This window comes from Diabrotica undecimpunctata, chromosome 4 (assembly GCF_040954645.1).
Source record: "Diabrotica undecimpunctata isolate CICGRU chromosome 4, icDiaUnde3, whole genome shotgun sequence".
Taxonomy (NCBI): domain Eukaryota; kingdom Metazoa; phylum Arthropoda; class Insecta; order Coleoptera; family Chrysomelidae; genus Diabrotica; species Diabrotica undecimpunctata.
Window position 1 is genome coordinate 38,343,039 of NC_092806.1, and position 22,949 is coordinate 38,365,987.

A 22,949-nucleotide genomic window follows, 5' to 3' on the forward strand; every position below is an offset into this window, starting at 1 on the left:
CACAAATTTTTTACCGCATATGGTTTTTGACCTATATAGTTTGTTTGTTTACATAATAAATATTTATATTTAGTCTTCCAAATAATTATGAGAAAATCCAGTATTTATTAAAATACAACAAAAACCACATACTGTTTCCTACATTTTGCTACGTAATCGATTATATAAACTGGAAACTAAAAATACCTTTAATTTTTAATGCGTAATAAATATATCAGAATTTAAATTATTAACTACAGTATTTATTGGTTTTTACATTAAAAGTCATTTGTGGGACTTTGAAAGACGAGAAAGATAAACATTAAAAAAGTTATTTACATGGGTAATGAAACTGTTTTTTTTTGTGGCGTGTGTAAGTATGTATATATAAAGGATGTTTTTTTAGAGGTATAAAACTTTAAAATTAAATAAAACAAAGATGTTTTTGATAAATTGACATGAAATTGACTTTATTCGAAAGATAATCTTTTGGCATTATAATTTAAATATTATTTCTGGCATATGACCGTAGATTATTTTCTAATAAAAAAAAGGTTTCGTAATGCGGTTACTTCAATAAAAACCTATCCTGGAGCAGATATCAACACCGACCATAGCTTATTGCTTGCTGAACTGAGAGTAAGGATGAAAAAAACTCTAAAGTCGGGCGTTATAATAACGGTGGACATACAAAAACTGAAACAAAGCAACGTAAAACAACAATTGCAAGAAGAAATAAACACAATATTTAACGACATTGCAACCCAGAATAGGAAAGATATAGATACAATGTGGAACGAGATCAAAGTTGTATTAGTAACAACAACAATAAACAACATCAAACAGGAAAGACAAATAAAACAACCATGGATGACACATCAGATTTTAGAGCTTATGGAGCAAAGAAGAGAGTTTAAGAATAAAGACGCAGAAAAGTACAAGGAACACCACAAAAAGGTACTTAAAGAAATAAAATTAGCAAAAGAATCCTGGCTGTTAGAGAAATGCTTAGAAATAGAGATCCTACAGAAAAAACCATGATATATTCAATATGAACAGGAAGATCAAAGAAATGGCAGGAATATATATAGAACAACAATGCCCACTGCACTGTTTGTTAAAGATGAAAACATACTATTCAATAGTCAAGAAAAACTGGACAGATATCAGGAATATATAGCAGAACTGTTCAGTGACAACCAACACATTGAAGTATATGACAACGTCGAGAATGGATCAACAATAACAAAATCAGAAGTAAAATCTGCTATAAGTCGTCTAAAAAACAACAAAGCGCCAGGACCTGATGGAATATTTGCTGAGGTATTGAAATTGATAGAAGATAATCAACTTGACATTATGACAGAATTATTTAACCGTATATATGGAACAGGAACTTTACCAAAAGATTGGTACATGCCCATATTTATACCACTGCCAAAAAAAAAAGCAAATACTAAGAAATGTGAAGAACACCGAATCATTAGCCTCATGAACCACTCACTCAAAATATTCTGAAACATCATCCATGCTCGCATATACAAGAAATTGGAGGAGGGTATTGCTGATGTACGATTTGGATTTCGCAGCGGTCTTGGCACAAGAGAAGCACTTTTTAGCATACAAGTATTGATACAACGAGCAAAAGATGTTAATACAGATGTCTTTGCCTGTTTCATTGACTTCGAAAAGGCATTTGACAAAGTATAGCATGAAAGGCTTATTCAAACTTTACGAATCGCAAACATCGATGACAAGGATATAAGAATAATAGCCAATCTCTATATGAAACAAGTAGACAAGATTTGAGTAGACAATCAATTATGCGATGAAGTCCCAATACAAAGAGGAGTACGACAAGGTTGCATACTCTCGCCTTTGTTGTTTAATGCGTACTCTGAACATATATTTCGAGAAGCTTTGGGAGAAACGACTGATGGCGTGATTGTAATAAATAATCTTAGATATGCAGACGACACTGTCCTTGTTGGGGATAGTGCTGAAGGTCTACAAAGACTAACAGATTAAGTAGTTAACATCGTTAGAAAATATGAAATGAAACTTAATAATAAGAAGACGAAAATTATGATCATAAGCAAAAATCAAGATACAGATGCAAAGTTTATGGCAGACAATGAGGTATTGGATAGAACAGAAAAAATAACATACCTAGGATGCAACATCACCGACAGCTGGGATCACTCATACGAGATTAAATATATGATCGATAAAGCAAGGAGTGTCTTCCAACAGATGAAGAAAGTTCTCTGCAATTTAACCTTGAACTTACATCTCCGACTCAAAATCCTTAATGTGTTTTCTGTTCCTATGTATGGAGCAGAGGATGTATGAAGAGAATGGAACTTGTACTTTGGTAGTAGGCTTGGTCAAAACTTACGAAGACACACAACATTTACCATATACTGGAAGCAGGAAGGGGGCAAGAACACAGACTGATGTTACCTCCCCTAAAAATCGCCATTCCTTGAAGAGGTACATAGCCTAAACGAGGTTTATAACGCATAGATTCGGTCGTAACCTTCTGAACTAACGGATCAATGAATTGAGATCGCCTTTGATAATGTCTACCTCAGTTCCAGAGGAAACGTTAGGAAGAAATCACTGCATACCACGGATAAAGTAAAGAATATAGGATCAATAAATAAAAATACCACGCAAGTTATCACGTATATAGATAATATAGTTCAAGAAATAACTCAAAAAACATTAAATTAAAATCAAAAGAAGAATAGCATAGTAGCCGGAAATAAATATTAGAAAGAACAAAAAAATTAAAAAATTTTAATGTTATAATGTTATAAAAAAGAAGAAATGTTAAATTGAATAATATTAGCTTCAGCTGATTGAAAAGTTTTTAATTCTAAAGTAATGTCATAGCTTTTAAATAAATAAAGAATTAGATAATTGCTAATCAAGTTATCGATAAAATATATCGTCACTTGTATATAGTCACCATGAATTAAATAAGTTTAAAAGAGACTATATACAAGCAACAAGTATTAGCATATAAGACTGGAACGGTCCTTTAAAAATAACTGCAATATACAGTCCACCACGACATACCATAGCCAAAAAACAATACCAAGAATTTTTCAACACGCTTGGAAACAGATTTTTAGCAGGCGGCGATTATAACGCAGAACACACTCACTGGATATCCACGTTTATAACCCCGAAAGGTAGGCAATTATATAAGGCAATGGAAATCAACAACCTTAAATACATATCCACTGGCGAACCCACATACTGGCCCATAGACACAAACAAAATTCCAGATTTGGTCGATTTCTGTGTGACCAAAGGAATATCACTCGAATCCTAGACATCACAATCTTGTTTCGATCTTTCGTCTGACCACTCTTCTGTGTTGGACACGATATCCACAAATATCCTGGAAACAGAATCTCAACCATATCTTAGTAAAACATATACCAATTGGATTAAATTCCGGGCTATTCTTGATGGCAGACTGGATCTAAATATCCCACTAAAATCTGATGGTGATATTGACGAAGCAGTAGATTAATTAAATAGAATAATTCAGGAAGCTGGCTGGCAGTTAACACATACACAAACAAAAGCAATCGTACAAAAAGATTTACTCAACGATATGAAAGAAAAAGTCACAGAAAAACTAAGACTAAGGAAAATCTGGCAAAGAACCCGAGCACCTCAGGATAAAAATGGATTAAACCAAGCTACAGCAAGATTAAAAACATTGTTAAACAACAATAAAAATAATGACATAAAACGATATTTACAAAATCTATCTGCAACGGAAGCGTCCGAATACTCACTATGGAAGGCAACACGAAAAATTAATCGACTACAACTTAACGGACAATGGGCCAAAAGTAACAAAGAAAAAGCCACAGTCTTTGCGAAATACCTGGAGGAAGTGTTCCAATCACATACTCAAAACAACAACGCCGATGCAGAAGATAAGATACAATCGTATTTAGAATCTCCATACCAACTAGAAGCACCATTAGAGATATTCACTGCCAAACAAGTTTTCAACAAAATCCAAACAGATCTAAATCCTAAAAAGTCCCCAGGGTTCGACTTAATCACTGCAAGAATTCTAAAATAACTTCCCAAGAAAGGAGTGTAATATTTAACACAGATTTTTAACGCAATCATAAGAACTGGTTACTATCATCTTTTGTGGAAAATTGCACAAATCGTTTTAATACTTAAACCAGGCAAACCTGTAGAAGAAGTTAAGTTCTATAGACCTATCAGTCTACTTTTAGTGATGTCAACGGTTTTTGAAAAAATACTACTAGACAGATTACAGCCAATCCTCGTAAAACAGCAGCTAATATCCAACTACCAGTTTGGATTAAGACAACAGCATGCTACCATTGAGCAAATTCACTGAATCTGCAATTTCATAAACAAAGCCTTAGAAGAGAAGAAATACTGTTCTGCAGCCTTTGTGGATATCTCGCAGGCTTTTAATAAAGTCTTACACACTGGCCTGCTATACAAAATAAGACAAGTCCTTACTCTGAACTACTTTCTAATCCTCAGGTCCTATCTTTCCGACCGGTATTTCCTTGTAAAAGTAAAGGATCAGTGCACTAACTTATATCCAATTAAAGCTGGAATACTCCAGAGTAGTGTCCTTGGACTTGTTCTCTACCTACTTTACACAGCAGATCTTCCTACAAGTCAAAACATCGTCACAGCCACATACGCAGACGACACAGCAATCCTTGCAGCTCACTCAAACACGTATATCGCCTCACAACTGCTCCAGAACAAGCTCGACAAAATAAAGATTTGGTTACAAACATGGAGAATTAAAGTTAACGAAAGCAAGTTAGTACATATAGCGTTCACTAATCGAAAAGGTACATGCCCAACCGTCTCATTAAATAACCAAATACTACAACAAAAGAATGATCTAAAATACTTAGGTATGCACCTGGACCGCAGATTAACGTGAAAGAAACACATATTCACGAAAAGAAAACAGTTGGGCCTGAAACTCAGTAAAATGTACTGGCTAATAGAAAAAAGATCACAACTGAATTTGTACAATAAAATCCTAGTATACAAGTCAGTGATAAAGCCAATACGGAGCTATGGGATCCAACTAAGGGGATCTGCGTCAAAATCCAATATCGACATACTGGAGAGATTCCAATCGAAGACCTTCCGCATTATAACAAATGCACTGTGGTACATGCCCAACGAATTCATCAATCGCGATCTGCAAATGAAAACTGTCAAAGAAGATATTGTCAGTTATTCCCAAAAATATGACAGACGACTGCAGAACCACCCCAACAGGCTAGCGAAGAACCTTATGAGGCCCCAGGCAAACAGAAGGCTAAGGCGTCTTACTCCAAGCGATCTACCAACAAGATTTTAAACATTTCAATTAAAAAAAAATTGTATTTATTATAAACATTATATTAGAGTCACAAATAATTTTGTTACTAAAATTATAATTGAATAGGTTATTGTCACTGGACAGTCTCCTGCAAGTCTCTTGTAATCTATTTAAACAATTAACGTATTGTAATCCTTATTACAGATTGTAAATAAATGGGATGTTAAAAAAAAAAAGAAAAAAAGATAATTGCTAGCCAAAAATACTCTTATTATGTTTTTGTTATTGATTAAACAAAGCTCATTTAAATTAATAAAAGTCTAAGTCAAAAATACCAATATCATAGGTGCAAAACGTTGTATATTTGCTTAAGCTATTATTGTAATACATCATTTCACAAAGATATATTTAATGTTTTTTTTAATATTATTTATATTGATAAATTACGTCTATTCCCGCCACATTTAATAGATTTTTAATAACTGCTTAAAGAAACGAGCATCCTGTTATACAAAATGCTAAAACTGCGGGAATTTTAATCAAAACAAACAAAACTTGGCGTATCTAAATACTATTTTTAGTTTAGTCATTTTTAAGCGGAAATAATTCCCGAGCACAGAAAAACCTAGAGATTATAGAGACTGCATGACTCACTGGATATACATCCCATCTGCTATCACAAAAATTACCTTCCGTTTTACGAACGAAAAGGGGACTGAAACTTTTTAAAAAACTCCAAACGGTACTGGAAAAACCGGAGGTAATCTCAATGCAAAAGTGATGTCGTTTGGTATATAAGTTTATGTTACGCACTACATCTTGACAAAGTAAATATTTCAAATAGCATCAATACTATATTTTAATTAAATTTTATTCTTATTTGATAAAAATCATTTTATTATTTTTCTAGAACATGCGACTTTTTTTAATATCCAATCAATTCCAATGAATGGAAAACTATGTCTTAAAATGTATGCATGCTTAGTGAATATTGTCAGTTAAATGTATTTCGAAAGAGTTTTTAAACTCTATAAAAACTGCCAAAATCGAATACCTCGGTCACATCATGAGGAACAGCGAAAGATGCAGAACAGCTGCAATTCTTTCTACAAGGAAAATTAGAAGGAAAACGTGGACCAGGAAGACCAGGAAGACGAAGGACTTCCTGGCTAAAAAATCTACGTACGTGGTTTAACACAACAACCACCAATGTTTTCAGAGCAGCAGTTTGCAAAATACAGATTGCCATGAAGGTCGCCAACATCCGAAACAAATAGGCACTACAAGTAGAAGAAGATATGTATATTTATAATTGTATAATTTACAGTCGGAATATATTTGTAGCCAAGTTTATTGTGGAATCTGTGCTTTTCATCATCCATTATCCATCCACTTCTGAATGTAGGTCCCTTCCAATTTCCATTTTTCTGTATCTTGCGCAAATGTAATCTACTGTTTGCCTGTGACTGCTCTTATATTATCTACCTATTCCTTTTAAGGTCTTTCCATGCTTTTTGTCATTCTCCCTGGTCTATATTTTATAATTCTTCATGTTCATCTATTCTCATCTAATAATAATAGTTTTCCGTTTTATACTGCTCGCGGCTTTGGAAGTATAGCAGGGTAGTCTGCTATATCTAGGGCCTATGGTATACAAGGAAGGTAACATGGCCAGTGCTACGCTTCAACCGCCTATTACTACCCCTGGTTTTACCCAAGGTACTCATTTTATTTAGGCTGAGTCGACCTGGGGACTATAGACATTTTTAAAAATGTCTAGTTGTTCTTGCCGGCGGTAGGATTCGAACTCCGGACCACCGGCATGCGAGGCAAGAATCCTACCGCTTGCGCTACGCAGGCCCCTATTCTCATCTATCTATAAAAAATTTCGAGCCGAGCTCGAGATATAAGCTCGGCTTGAACTTCGAGCTGCAAGTTGAGCTCGTGGCTCGTGTTGGCTCGGCTCGAATAGTTCGAGCGGAGCCGAACCAAGGTCGAAAACATACTAATGAATGTAAAACGGATAGGCACTACAAGAAGAAGAAATGTATTTTCGATATTTTATGCATCTTTTATATTATTTTAGTTATTTTAACTGTATTTACTAAGAAAATTTGGATACCTATTTATTCTTCTTTGTCAGTTCTTTGTTACAAAGTTTAATTATTGTCACAGGCAATATGAAAGTGCTTCTTGTCCAAAACGTTTCTGAAACTGTCTTCTTTTGACATATTTAAGTTAGATATTATCTTACATGGAATTAAACCACAATTGTTTGTATTGAGAATTACATTTGCAATTCTTTTGACTTCTTAAAAAAATCTTATTGGAAACTTCAGATTGGATTTCGACACGTATAAACAAATTTAAAATGTAAAATTCTGGTTTATTTCCTATGCACTCATGGACAAAAATATCGAATATTTTGTTATCTTGAATTTGTTTTTTTTTGAAAATAAATTCTGATCAATCAAGTCTTGGTCTACAAGTTTATTGTAAAGAAGAGTTTGTTTTTACAATGTTTAATGAACAATTTTAAGTTTTTATGCGGAGAAAATTGCAAAAAAAAATGTTAAGTGGTAAATTTACTTTAAGGTAAATAAGATTATTATACTCTAAACTTAAATGCTAATTTAAATTGCCCCCTATAACTCTTATTACTGCTAGCATACTTCTCAGAATGCTTGCAAGTAAATTTTGGACATATTCTTGATTTATCCTGTGCACCAAGCGAAAAAGCTCTATTGTATTTGTAACGGGATTTCTTTGTCGTATGCAGCATATTCATGTCTCTGTCATATCCAATGTAACATACAAATGGCAAAACATTATCTTACAGGATGTTTTGAACGTAAGAGTCACCAGTCATCCGTCCAATCACTTCCACAAGTGAGGTGCGTCCCTCACAACTAATATCTCCCCAAAGCATTATGCCACCACTCCCAAAATAAACGGTCTGATTGCAGGTGGCGAATCGTTCTTCAACTGTTCTGTTGGCTTTCATAATAGGATTCTGGTCTGATCAGTGAAAAGAACATTATTCCAATTGTTGATATTCCACTGAATATGTTTTCTTGCAAATTCTAAACAGCGAGCTTTATGAGTTTGGAGAAAATTTGGAATTTTGGTAGGTCATCCAGGCTTTAAGTTTGCTTCTTTTAATCTTCGTCTAACTATTTTGGAACTCACATTAACTTGTCTGACCTTTAGTAGCTCATTCCTGAGCTACATCGATGTCAATGAGCGATTTCGTGTAGAATTAAGACCCAAAAATGGTAAAAAATTGCAGTTGTGCAACCTGGTCGTTCTTGACCAGGCCTTGGTACAAAATATTCTGTCTCGTAGTTTCTTTTAAAAGTATTTGAAACTCTAGATTGACTTCTTTTGAGACGTCGTGTAACATCGTTTTGTGTATATCCTTCCTCGCACAAAATTACAATCTGTGCTGCTTGGCTTTCATCACAGTGAGTTTAAGTTAATTAAATCAAAACAATATTTAATTAAACTTAATAAATTAATAAACGTCAAAATCTTTCAAACCAATTCTTCTTCTTCTTCTTCAAGTGTCCTGTCCGTTGCGAACGTTGGCTATTAACATGGCAATTCTGATCTTGTTTGCGTCGCTTCTGAATAGTTCGACCGATGTGAGCCCGAACCACTTCCTCAGATTTTGGAGCCACGTCTTCTCCTGCCTGGCCTTCGCTTACTGTCTATTTTTCCCTGGACAATCAATTGCAGTAGACGGTACTTATCGTGTCTCAATATGTGGCCTAGATATTCAAGCTTTCTTTGTTTAATTGTATTCACTATTTCTTTCTCCTTTCCGATTCTTTGGATTACCTCTATGTTGATGACATGTTCGGTCCAGGATATACGAATAATGCGTCGGTACACCCACATTTCGAATGCTTCTAGTTTTCTCGTGAGCGTCTCCGTCAGCGTCCAGGCCTCCACACCATACAGTAAGATCGGAAAAATGTAGCATTTAACTAGACGTAGTTTTAGGGAAAGAGACAAATCCATGCTTATGAGGAGCTTTTTCATATTGCTAAATGCTGCTCTAGCTCGTTTTATTCTCGCCTTAATTTCTGTGGCCTGTTCCCATTTTGCATTTACGTTGGTGCCAAGGTACACATAAGATTCTACGTGGTCAATTAGTATGTTACTTATCCGTAACTGTCGAGCAGGCTGTTGCTTCCTGCTTATCAGCATCCACTTTGTCTTCTTGAAGTTGAGGCTCAGGCCGTATTCCTCACTAACTGAATAAACTCTTTCCATTACCTGCTGTAATTCGTCTATGGTACTGGCAAGGATCACCGTGTCGTCGGCATATCTTATATTGTTCGTTAACTCGCCATTTATTTTTATGCCCTCATTTGCATTTTCCATACATTTGTTAAATATTTCTTCGGAATAAATATTGAATAGGAGTGGGGATAATATACACCCCTGATGGACACCTCTTTTGATCTGCACACTTTCAGTGAAGTCGTTGCCAATTTTTGCTCTTGCTATTTGACCCCAGTATAGGTTTGCCACAATTCGAATGTCCTTGTCGTCAATACCTGTCTTTCGCAGAATATCTGTCAATTGTCCATGATTGACATTGTCAAATGCTTTTCTAAAATCCACAAAGCACAAATACACGTCCTTATCAACGTCTCTACACCGCTGTATAAGCACCTGGAAAGCGAAAATTGCTTCTCTAGTTCCAAGTGCTTTCCGAAAGCCAAACTGCGATCTATCAATATTTGACTCACATTTATCATATTATGATAAAATCATCTTCAAACCAATTAAGAACATCAATCTACTACATGAGTAATATTTGTAATCTAAAATTATTTTGAAATAATACTGACTGAAAAAAGTTGAAAAATTCCAAAATATTTGATATTTTTGTCCCTGAGTGTAAAATATCATTTTTTTCAGTCGCATTACCGATATAATAATTTATACGAGTTACAATTGCCCTTTAATTCATTTTAAATATCTTGAAACAAGAAATGTAAAATTACAAGAAACATTTCATCACCTTGTCAATATGACGATAGCCAACGATTGAATACAAGCACGGCACACAAAGAAGAAGAAGATGTCTACATGTTTGAATTTGAGCCCCTTATTGTTGCTGTATACTTATTATTTTAGAAAATTTATGATATTTTAAGGCATTTTTGAGCGTCTCAAATCGCTCGAAGTATGATACCAAGTGCACATTCACAGAGTTTATCATTTTTGACCAAAATACACACTAAGATATTTGATTAAAATATAAGTGAGTGAATGAATATTAATTTTTCTTTATATTAGAATGGAGTATTCAATCTTGAGTTTTTCAGAGTGTGTTTTCTTGCGTTTTTTGTACAACACTTCTACTTCTACTGTTTTGCACTGTGGTTACTGATAGTATTCTGGATGTGTCAATAAGAGAAGGGCAGATGACGAATTTTTTCAGCTATTTTCGTTTTAATTTTATGTATTTGTCAGTCCAGTAAGCAATAATCTAATTGAATTTTAGGTATTCTGCATTAAGATCGGGAAATCATAAAAATAAGTCCTCCAAGCGGCATGAAAAGTTTTCAGCTGTATATCTAAGTGTATTTAAATATAATGTTGTTTTTTCGAGATGTTTGTATCTGTCTATTCATCAGATATTTCATTGTTGAAAGAGGTCACCAGTTTAGAGTGGGAAATTTTTTTCCTTTGGGTGTGTAACGATTTTGATTCCGAAGGGTAATATAAATTAAAACTTTAAGGGTATAACACCTACGCAGAGAATAGTTTCTTGTAAGTTAGCTATCTGCTAAGGGGGCAAGATTGGTTAACGAAATCAAGTGATTGGTCTACTATTATAGCAACAAATATATTCTATATATCCAAAGTTGCTTAAAACAATTCCTCATAAAAATAAATATATTTAATTATAAAAGTGCTTACACATGTTTCTGTTATAAAAATGAAGAGCCCTTGCGAAACATCTCAGTTTATTGTGAAATGTTTAGTGCATTTGGAGAAACTGGTAAAAAGGTATATTGAACCATCTTTAATACTCCGTCTACAGTCTTCGTATCTTGCAGTAAAAAAAATATTGTCATTGTAATTTAGGCAACTACCAAAAAAGTTTTGTACCTTCGACCAAAAGTTAACAGAAGATTAAAATATATCAAAGCGGGACGCGGTACAAACAGGCAAAGCAAATGTACATAGTTTTTATCGACATAGTTTTATTACTGATTGTATAAAAAAAGTTTTACAAAGATCCAAACACATTTATTCATCATCTACTTTCATATTGGATATTTACATATTTTGTTCAGAAAAAGCTAGCGTCCTTCCTGTGATTTATTAGATGAATAATACACAACTGTTTATTCTTAAATAACTCGTAATATACTACAGTATAATAGACATTTAATTCTACTTTTATAAAATATTCAGTGGTTTCAGTTTTTCCACTCCAAGTCGTGCCTGCATTATAATTAAATGTTGAAATTACGCAACAAACTGGACAGGGTTGGTAATCATTATTATGGATATGTGCTTTTATAGATATTAAACTTTTTGTGATATACCAAGTTTTTTTTTAATAATTAAGTTTAAACAAAAAAATATACCTAGGAAAACGCAGATTGGTTAAAAGTAAGCATTCCCGCGTTCTTTTGATTAAAATATACTCAAAAGTATATTCAATTCAAAATTGAAATTTCGGTCGGTATTTATATCCGCTTGACAGTCAAGAAAAGGTGTCAAAATGACATGACATATGAGAGGCGTAATAGAAGACGCTTCAAACACGATCGTGGTCACGTAAAGCCGGTTAGAAGCACCAACTGTGCTAGATGCGTTTCTAAGTGTAAGGCGTTCAAACAATTCGTCATCAGAAATATTGTTGAAACCGCCACTGTTAGAGATATTACTGAGGCATCAGTATGTCAAGCTTACATTCTCCTCAAGCTCTACGCAAAGCTCCTTTACTGTATACCATGTGCTATTTACAGCAAAGTTGATCGTAATAGAAGCAAAAAGGATAGAAGGGTTAGAACTCCTCTACAAAGAAATTTTCGTGGTTATGGACAATGCTAGAGATCTGCACAGAGTCATCTGGTAGGTACAGTGTAGTTAATTATTTAACATAAAAATCCTACCCGTTTATTAATCTGTTGGCTCATTTTGACGCTGTAGGACGATGCAAAAACTAAGTGGGAGAATTATTTTACTTAGTGTATCAATAACCGATCTTTAAAATGGCCTGTACTAATTTTGAGATTAGATAAACTATTCCCTAGCTAGAATATTTGAGAATTTATTTATAAGGTTTTATATTCTTACCGTCAGAGCACTTCTATTATTATTTTCAGAGACGAAGGTGATATTAAGAGCATTAATATTTCTTTTATCTATTTATTATTTGATAGATGGTATATTACTTCTTGCAATATTGAATTCACTCAATGAAAGAACTTAAACAACTTTTTGCAGAAAAGTGCTCAAAAATAAATGCTTGATATTCGTTTTACATTAAAAATTTCCCAAACAGTTGCACTTTTGTGGTGCTCCAGTAGAAGCAAGGTCGGGAATCTTATTTATAAAAACTCCTTTATACAGGTCACACTCTGAGAATAGCACCATATATGCATTAGCACTATATTTATACAGGACAGAATTACTTACAATCTATTTTGATCTAATAAAAACAAATATACGCAAAACAATTTTTACAAAGGAAAATAAATATCATATAGGAATGGTAGAAGGATTATGAATTATTAGTTTTTTCGTGAAAAATTTTACAAACAGCAGTAGGTTATATGTTGGCAAAAATAATGCGTAGCTTCTGTCTCTTACATCTAAATACATTAACAAATATAGATATTTCTATAGAATATTAATGTAATTTCGGATTTTTCCAGCGCTAATTGCATTTTTAACCTTGTTTCAAGAAATTAGTGTCATCAATAGTGTTAATTCACACTAGCCTAGGAGGACCGACGGCTTTACGTGCCGTACAATAGGAAAAAATTGTTAACGTAATACATACCAAGGATTCTTCTATGTTAATAAATATCACACAGTACTTTCTACGAAAAAAAAAAAAACAAAAAGCGATAGTGATATCATTTGAATCTGTAGATATGTAGACTGTTTGTTAACTTGTGGGTCATACAGTGCGGCTCGGTATTATTTTTGTAATAAAAATGCCTTTGTGCTAAAGTTTTTCTAAGCTTAGTTTTTCTAGCTTATTTAAACAAAAGCATTAATTGTATGTTTAGAAAAATATGTGTTTATATTGAAATAGTTTATAAAGACATCAAGAAAAAGTTTTAAACGTAATACATACGAAGAATTATTTTTCTTCTAATGACGCTACAACCCTTTGTGGGTCTTTGCCTGCTTAACAATGTTCTTCCATTCTGCCCTGTCGGATACTTTTCTTCGCCAGTGCCTGATGTTCATGATTTTAAGATCCCTCTCCACATCGTCTATCCATCTTTTACGGGGCCTTCCTCTTGTTTTGTTTCCTTACGGGCTTCCATCTCTGGACTACTTTTACAGCTCGATTATCTGGCATTCTTTCTAGATGACCAAGCCAGTCTAGTCTTTGTGACTTAACAATATCTGCGCTCTGCATTAGTTTATCCAGCTTGTGGTTCATTTTAATTCTAAATATTTTCTGATCATTTCATCAGTGGTTGAGAGGGTCCACATTTCACATCCATATATGCTTACGGGTCTACATACTATTTTGTAGATTCTAAGCCAAGGATTATTTTATATAAATAACCATGACATGATACTTTCTACGAAAAAGAAAGCAAAAAAGAATAGTGATATTAAGGGATCTATAAGATGTTAACTGATTGTTAATAATAAATTAATTGAGCAGGTAATTAGAGTAAAATAGTTGAGATTACAATTATCTAACCACGAAAAATTAAAGTAGTACCATAAGAGGTGAATAAATTGAACGGAGCAACCGAAACCAAACTGTATGGAGAAAGAAATAACTTATAACTAAAAAAGAAACTAATCATCATGGTTTTAAAAACTAAAAACATCGTTACTGATCATGGCCCTCGGAAGCCAAGATCCGGCAGGGGAGAAGAAGACAAGGACTCTCAGGTCGTTAATCAGCGAATTCCTTGTAAAAAGAACGCAGATGAAAAAATAAGACTTTCCAACACTAGAATAGGAACATGGAATGTTCAGAGCATGTTTCAGCCTGGTAAAATGCACAATGTTATTCAAGAAATGAACAGGTTGAATATCGATGTACTGGGTATCAGTGAAGCTAGGTGGCCCAACTCAGGTTGTTTTTCAACAGACGAAGCCACAATATATTATTCCGGTAGCGAGAATAACCAACACAGACACGGCGTGACAGTTATAGTTAATAAAAAATCTAATAGAGCGGTGGAATGCTATTTCCCTATCTTAGAAAGAGTAATGGTACTGAAGTTAGTGACATCTCATGCCAAACTGAATTTGATACAAGTTTATGCTCCTACGGCGAATGCCGACGAAGAAGAAGTAAAATTATTTTATAGAGATATCGAAGAGGCACTAAGAATAACGAAAACAAGAGAAATCACGATAGTCCTAGGTGATCTCAATGCAAAGATTGAAAAGGGACAAAGCGGAAAGTGTATAGGAAACTATGGTCTGGGAAATCGAAAAGAGAGAGGGGACCGTCTGTTACAATTCTGTCAAGATCAGAACTTTATTATGACAAACACATTTTTTATGTTACCAAACAGACGACTGTATACATGGCGATCGCCCGCAGATACATCGGAGAAAGTAGTAAGGAACCAGATAGACTACATTATGATCAATAAAAGATACCGTAATGCTGTTAAAGCCCTGAAAGCATATCCTGGATCGGACGTGGCCTCAGATCACAATCCACTTATAGCCAAAATTACACTCACCCTTAAAAATATTAAAAGACATCAAAGAATCCCTACAATAGACACAAGAAAACTTAAAGAACCTAAAGTAAAAGAATGCCTCCAACATGAACTGCATGTGAACTGCAACAAATTGAACACAAACACCAATGATATTGACGAGTACTGGAATCGACTAAAAGATTGTCTACTGGAACCCTGTAAAGAAATACTAAACACTTCCTCAAGGAGAAAATAGGAATGGATGAATGACGAGATACTCAATATGATGGAACGCGGTTACAATTTAAAAACAAGGATAACAATAAATACAGAGAGATAAACCACGATATTAGAAAGACGATAAAGCAGGCAAAAGAAAAATACTTTTAAGAGCAATGCAAAGAGATCGAAGACCTTCAAAATAAATATGATCTGTTTAACCTACACAAGAAAGTCAAAGAACTGGCAGGACTAAGAAAACAAAATCCCACTTGTGCAATTCTGGAGAGACACGGTATTGCTATAGCACATACGGACGAGAAAATACAAAGATGGGCAGAATATATCGATGAATTGTTCGATGATGAAAGAGGAGATCTGGAGCACATAGAACTTACGTCAGAAGAAATAGGTCCATATATTACAAAAGAAGAAATATTGCACGCATTAAAAACAATGAAGAGCGGGAAAAGCCCTGGACCTGATATGCTTCCTATAGAAATCCTAAAAATTCTAGATGAGAAGCACATTTACACTCTTGAACCAAATTTGTAGTTCAGGCGTATTACCCAAAGAGTGGTTAACATCTATTTTTATTTGTCTCCCTAAAAAGAAAAACGCAAGAGAATGCAGCGATTACCGCACCATTAGCTTAACGTCTCATACGATAAAGTTACTACTTAAAGTCATCCATAACCGAATATATCACAAACTGGACATAAACGTTAATAATACACAATTTGGTTTTCGCAAAGGCCTAGGAACACGTGAAGCTCTTTTTTCACTTAATATACTAATACAAAGATGCCTGGACGTCAATCAAGATATATACGAATGTTTTATTGACTATAATAAAGCATTAGATAAAGTACGACATAAACATTTAATGAATATCCTCAAATCAAAGAAGATTGACTACAACGACCTCAGGATCATATCAAGTTTATACTATAAACAGCGAGCAAAAGTACGTGTTAACGAACAGCTGTCAGAAGAAATTGAAATTAGATGTGGAGTAAGACAGGGATGCGTATTGTCGCCAATTCTTTTCAATGCCTACTCCGAAGAGGTCCTGAAAAAAGCTCTTGAGGGTAAAACAGCTGGAATAAAGGTAAATGAAGTTCCCATTAACAACATTAGATATGCGGACGACACTGTGATCTTAGCCGAAAACATTGAAGATCTTCAGAGACTGGTGACCAGAATAGCAGAGTATGGAAAAGAGTATGGTCTAAGAATGAATGTCAAGAAGACGAAATTTATGAGAATATCGAAAACTCAAAGAAATAACGAGAATCTTCTAATAAACGAAACCAACGTCGAACAAGTGGACAAATATGCATACCTGGGAACAATGATTAACTCCACAAATGATTACAATCAGGAGATAAAAATAAGAATAGAAAAGGCTAGAGCAAATTTCAACAAAATGAGAAGAGTTCTATGTACCAGGGATTTAAAACTGGAACTAAGAGTTAGGTTGGCGAGGTGCTATGTTTTTTCGACTTTATTTTATGATATGGAATCCTGAACCTTGAATGCGACATCAATGAAAAAACTGGAATCATTTGAGCTGTGGGTGTACAGAAGAATTCTGAAAATATCATGGACAGAACACGTCACAAACAAAGAGGTTCTGGGAAGGATGAACAAAGAAATGGAAATTTTAAACTCAATAAAAACAAGAAAAATGGAATATCTCGGACATATTACACGTGGAGAGAAATACACCTTGCTCCAACTGATTATGCAGGGAAAGATCCAAGGAAAGAGAAGCATAGAGAGGCGTAGAATGTCATGGCTGCGCAACCTGAGAGAGTGGTATGGATGTATATCAAATGAACTTTTCAGAGCAGCCGTCTCAAAAGTCCGAATAGCTATGATGATTGCCGACCTCCGCCGCGGAGATGGCACTTAAAGAAGAAGAAAAAGGAAACTAGAATATATGCAAGCACCAGAATATGGATAGTTAGATATATTAGAATACACTTAGAATCATAAACACAACACAGAGACATAAAAAGAACTAAGAATATTGGATAGAGATGTGGAAGAGAAGACAAAAGGGATGAAGCGGAAGAAGCAAAATAGAGTGGACACAATATATAGAAAAAATGCCAGATAATAATCAGTGAAAAAGACCGATAGAAAAATAAAAAAAATACGACATCCAAGAAAATGGTAATCATACAACATAAATGGAGTCTAAAACCGACTTTAAATGAATATATGCATATCAAAATAAAAGAAAGAAGAAGAAAAATATATTATTTCGATATAATCTGATATTATTTTGTTTTGTATGGATTTATCTATACTTTTATTAGAAAAGTCGTTTTTGAATTGCTTAAAACAATTTATTCCACTTAACTGTATATATACATACATAATTAACATATTAATTTGTATTTAATTAGTAAGAATATTTATTTAAGACACAATAAACTAGCAATACACCTTACTTTTTTATATAAGATTTAGTGTATTGGTTTTTCCTAGTACTCTTCTAGTAAGCTGAGCGTAATTAAATAAACAATATTTACAGATTTAATCAATCAAATGACCTTTGTTATTAAACTCTAAGGTTAAAGAACCGTCTAACATTAACGTATCAAAAGCAGATTGCCTCACATAAAATATCAATGTAGAGGTTTAGTTGTGATTTTTATTTTCTCATCATCTAACCTTGGACGCAATAACTGCAAATATGTACCAACTGGCAAATTGTGACTGAGATTATAGTAATTATAAAACAAAATTTAACGCCACAACCGTAGTACAGACACTCTTACAGAACAAGTTGTACATAATTATGCAGCTATTAGCGTTAGTATTTTTCATTCAATGTGTTTCCGTCTTTTCAACAGACTACGAGGTGCCGAAACCGCGGTTTAAGGTGCTTCCGAAAGGATTCCGTGTGAGCATTCCTCAAGAAGAAGGTATTCAACTGTTTGCGTTTCACGGTAATCTCAATGTACCCATGAATGGTTTAGAAGCTGGACAATTCTCTCAGGACGTTGTTCAAAGTAAACGCGGCAGATGGATCTTCGAAGATAGGCAGACTAAGTTAAAGAGAGGTGATGTGATTTATTATTGGTTGTTCGTGATTAAGGACCACTTAGGCTACAGAAGAGAATCGGGAGTGTATCTGGTAAAAGATAGTGGTAAGTTAAATTTTAGAACTTATCTTCTCTTAAATGTAAAATATTTATGCTCTTTAATTATTTCGTATAGTGTCTACACATTATCCGCCTACAAAAGGTGTATATTCCAATTATAGAATTTGGTAGGCTCATAATTCGCTAGTATCGGAACATACAAGCAAACACATGTACGATAAATTTAATTATAGGACTTCCAATACAGCGTGCTCATTTCCAGTGCAATCTCTTTTGGTGTCTGGAAGGTACGCAAGCAAGTTTATATTAGATTTTTATCAATATTTATTCCACTTTCCAAAAAACCAACTCTAGAAAATGAGAAAAACATGAATTAATTGGTTTGATGAGCCATGTACTTAAAGTACTTCTTATTATCATTCACTCGCACATATACAGTAAATTAGAAGAACACCTAAGTGAAGTTCAATTTGGATTCAGAGCAGGAATCGGAACGAGGAAAGCACTTTTAGTTTGTAAGTTCTAATATAGAGAGTCAAGGTTGTCAACTACGATGTATATACATGTTTCATCAATTTCTAAAAGGCATTTAACAAAGTATCACATATAAGACGATATCCTAAAACATCTGTACTCAACAACAGTGACTTGAATAAGATGGGTTAATGTGGTCATTACTAGAAAATAGGCATCGTTAGAAGAAGTTTTTTAGCTTTAGCTCTACTTTATTTTTTCTGCAAGGACGTCATTTGTAATGATCTGACTCTTTCTCGTGACATATTAACCCCAAGTAATGAATTCACTTATGAAGACCCTTATGAGGTAGAGTATGAAGGCCCGTTTTTTAAGTGGTATCGGCATTGGACCTAATCCAGGGACAATTTTCAAGCAAGATAATATTTAGCATAATTATAGGTACATTTAAAAGGTTGTTTTTCAGCTATTGCTTTACTCAGCAGCTATATTCCTCTGATCTCTTTATTAATTTTTTTAAATGATTGTTTGTCCGGAATCCATTTCTAAAATCAGCCTGTTCCTGAGGTTGATAAAAGTCTAATATGAGGTCCAGAAGTTTGGTTATGATTTTAGTGAATAGTCGTTAACGATCTGAAAGACTAGAAATTGGCCTATATTTGTCAAAATTTGTTATATCTCTTTCTTGTGGATTAGAATGGTAATTGTATTATTACATAAACTTGAGGTTATTCTATTTTCTAAGCATAGATTGAATAAGGACACTATTTCTTGTAGTAGTATTTTACCCCCATTTTGACTGCTTGTATCACAATTTGGTCTTCTCTGTGAGATTTATTGTTCTCCATTTCTTTAAGAACGTTTTTTACTTTTTCAGTTGTTATATCCGGTATTTCTTTAGAGCCTAGATTTACTGCTTTACTCCTTTTGGTTTGTGGTGGATTATTCTCGGGTTATTGTGGATGGTTACTCTATAATTCTTTATAAAATTGTTTTGTGATTTCTAGTCATCTTTTTTTGTTAGTTGTTTCGTTTCTATGTTTGTCTTTTATGTAAAATCTTTTTTCCTCTCTTAACTTCCTTTAGTTAACTTTCATACCTTTTTTTTCTCAATGGTTTATTATATTTTCTTTGTAATTTTTTGTTGTTTTTGACAGCTCTTGAAATTTATTTGTTTAGATCTTTTAGTTCTTTTGAATCTCCGTTTTGCTTCCCCTTATTGTATTGTTTTGTATTCAAACTAAATTTGTTTGTTGCAAAGTTTTCTGGTAACCTTTACCTTACGCTACTACAAATTTTTCATTTCAAACTTAATAGCAAATGGTTTGAGAGAAACCGTGACTTAATCAGAAAGAAGTTGTCCTGATTTTTTAACTTTACGACATGAGTAATACCTAACTTTAAAGGATTCATAAGAACATCTTAGAAGAGAGTACATTTGGCTGTTATGACTGCTTTTTTCAGTATAGATAACACATTAAGATGAAGAATAAGTAACTAGAGTATAAGCGAAATACAATTCTTATGGCTAAGATTTATTTCTTGGCATACAAAGAATCCTAATTTAAATCATCATCGTTATCATTAACCGTTTTGAATCCAGATCTTGAGCACCCTGAATCCAGTTGTGCTGGGTGTGTTATGTCGTCCGATCATCTTATCGGACGTCCACAATTAAGACGTCCTGGAGGACGTCCTCAATTAACCCTTAATGGAGAGACCCTATTTTAATACACACAGAGAGACATGCCGTCTGACAGACTACAATGTAGGAGAGGGGATAAGAACTAAACTTACAAACTTTTTTAATATATTTAATAGTACTCTAAAAGCTGTTTGTATTTGCAATTGAACACAGTGAAGAAACTCAAAATATTGTTAGAGTATAAAAAATAACTACGACTTTTTAACAGCTAATCATTTACAGTTCGTGACAGTCACATTTTTTACTATTTATTACAGTGAAAAAATAAATATACATCAAGTAAGTTTTTTATATGAAAGGCACTAACACATACTGGATTACGTAAAAATTAACTCGCGAAATTATTTTGATGTTGAAAAAAATGTCCAGCAACTGTAAAAGTTACATACAATCGGTACAAATTGGTTTCGTACACTGAAGACACACAGGTTTTCTACATCGGCCACAAAGGTATTTTGTCATACGGTTCTTCTTGCGAGGGCACAAAATTTCGCTTCTCTAGTACTAATGGCTCGTTATCATCTACTTGGTTATTCTCAGGAATTCCAAGAATACTCGCTATACTAGCACGAATTAGCCGCGGTACGTGAAAATTACCCATTCTTCGCTTCATATGATCTGCTACTAATTGTTTTGCTAATATTTTAGCAAAAGCAGATTTTTCTTGTATTTTAGAATTGTTTTTGTAACTTTGGTGCAGTATGTATGCATTTACGCTATCAGATACTATTTATATGCTGTCAGATTCCAAATAAACATCATCTTGTACTTGATCAACATCACTAGCGTCACTATCTAATTCGTCAAATCACTTCAAAGCTGTATCTTCAAAATCAGTATCGGTAAAACGGATTTTTTTTGATGGACCGGCCATGATTGTAACAAATACGCGACGTTTTCAATGAAACAAAATGTAACCTGAACCGAGACGTGCCGTCTAACAGACTAAGTAAAACTCTTTTTCGGTTATATATAACTTTTCCAAATATGCGTATTTCTTTACCTAAGTCAGGTCACTAATAGTCAACGAATAATATAAAGAATATATGAAGTGATGTGCCGATGGGCGGAGTTGTTTGTACAGAGTGTTAAAAATTCTTTATGCTGTAGTCTGTCAAACGGCACGTCTCCAGTTAAGAGTTAAAATAAGAATTTAGAATTTAGAATTTACAGAATTTAAGATATTCAGTGGACTTAGATTCCGAAGCCAATAGAAATAATTCTTAATTAAAATAATTAAAACATTTACTTATCATGTAACTTTAAGTTATCTAAGTGAATAAATATATAATTAAAATAAAAAATAGAAATACTGACTGCAATAACTATATAATTATAGATCATGAGATACATACAAAACACAAATACAAGGAGATACACTTATTCCAGCACATAAATGTGAACCAAAATTGTTAAAGATTGAATCACTTATTATTGTGGTATTTCGCAACTATATATTTTGATTGAAGTCACTATTTATGATAAAGATATCAGAGGTTAAACAACCACAAAGATAAAAGCACAAAAACAATTTAACCAATAAATTAAATAGTTTGTCGAGTTATTTCAACACATATTTTTAAGCACAATATCTTTTTCTGATGGAAATAATTTTCAACATCTTAAAATGAAATTGTCCACAACTTTATTCTTATTACTTTTTATCGTAAAATGAAAAATAAAAAAGTTATAAACAAAAATAACTAAGAATTTTTGAACAAATTTTCTTTTGTGCCTTATAACTTTTTTTCTAGTAATTTTACAATAAAATTATGAAAACAATATTATAAAGGATTTTTCAGAAAATAGTTTTCACTATAAACTTGTATATTCCTATTAATTTTCTGGGTTTTATAGCGGACCGATATTGACCGGTTTCTTGATTACTCGTAAGAATACGATAAAAACGAACCATTAGGGTTAGTTTTCTATTCTATATATTTTTTATTCATTACAGTTTAAATTATTTTATCAGTTTTTTACCATTTCTATGGTATTATTAATTTATTATCGACCCTTTCCGCTACCACAAAACTTTCGTCACCTCGTGCGCTTGTATCGCACAAAAAAGCACCAATCGACAGAGATAAAGTTTATTAGGAGCACCGTAACAACATTTTGTCTTCTCCATGGGACTAGGAAGAAAGCAGTCCATTGTTGTTTGTCCAAAGTGTTCATTTTTTTCAACGTTCAAA

At 33.6% G+C, this 22,949-nt stretch overlaps 1 protein-coding gene across 1 annotated transcript in view; it reads left to right on the forward strand.

Annotated features, from left to right (window-relative positions):
* LOC140439451 (uncharacterized) overlaps positions 1-22,949 on the forward strand; it is a 68,850-nt gene that overhangs the window by 8,867 nt on the left and 37,034 nt on the right. Inside the window, exon 2 of the mRNA XM_072529364.1 lies at positions 18,324-18,620. Coding sequence (XP_072385465.1) covers positions 18,324-18,620 — 297 coding nt within the window. The remainder of the gene's footprint in view (positions 1-18,323; positions 18,621-22,949) is intronic.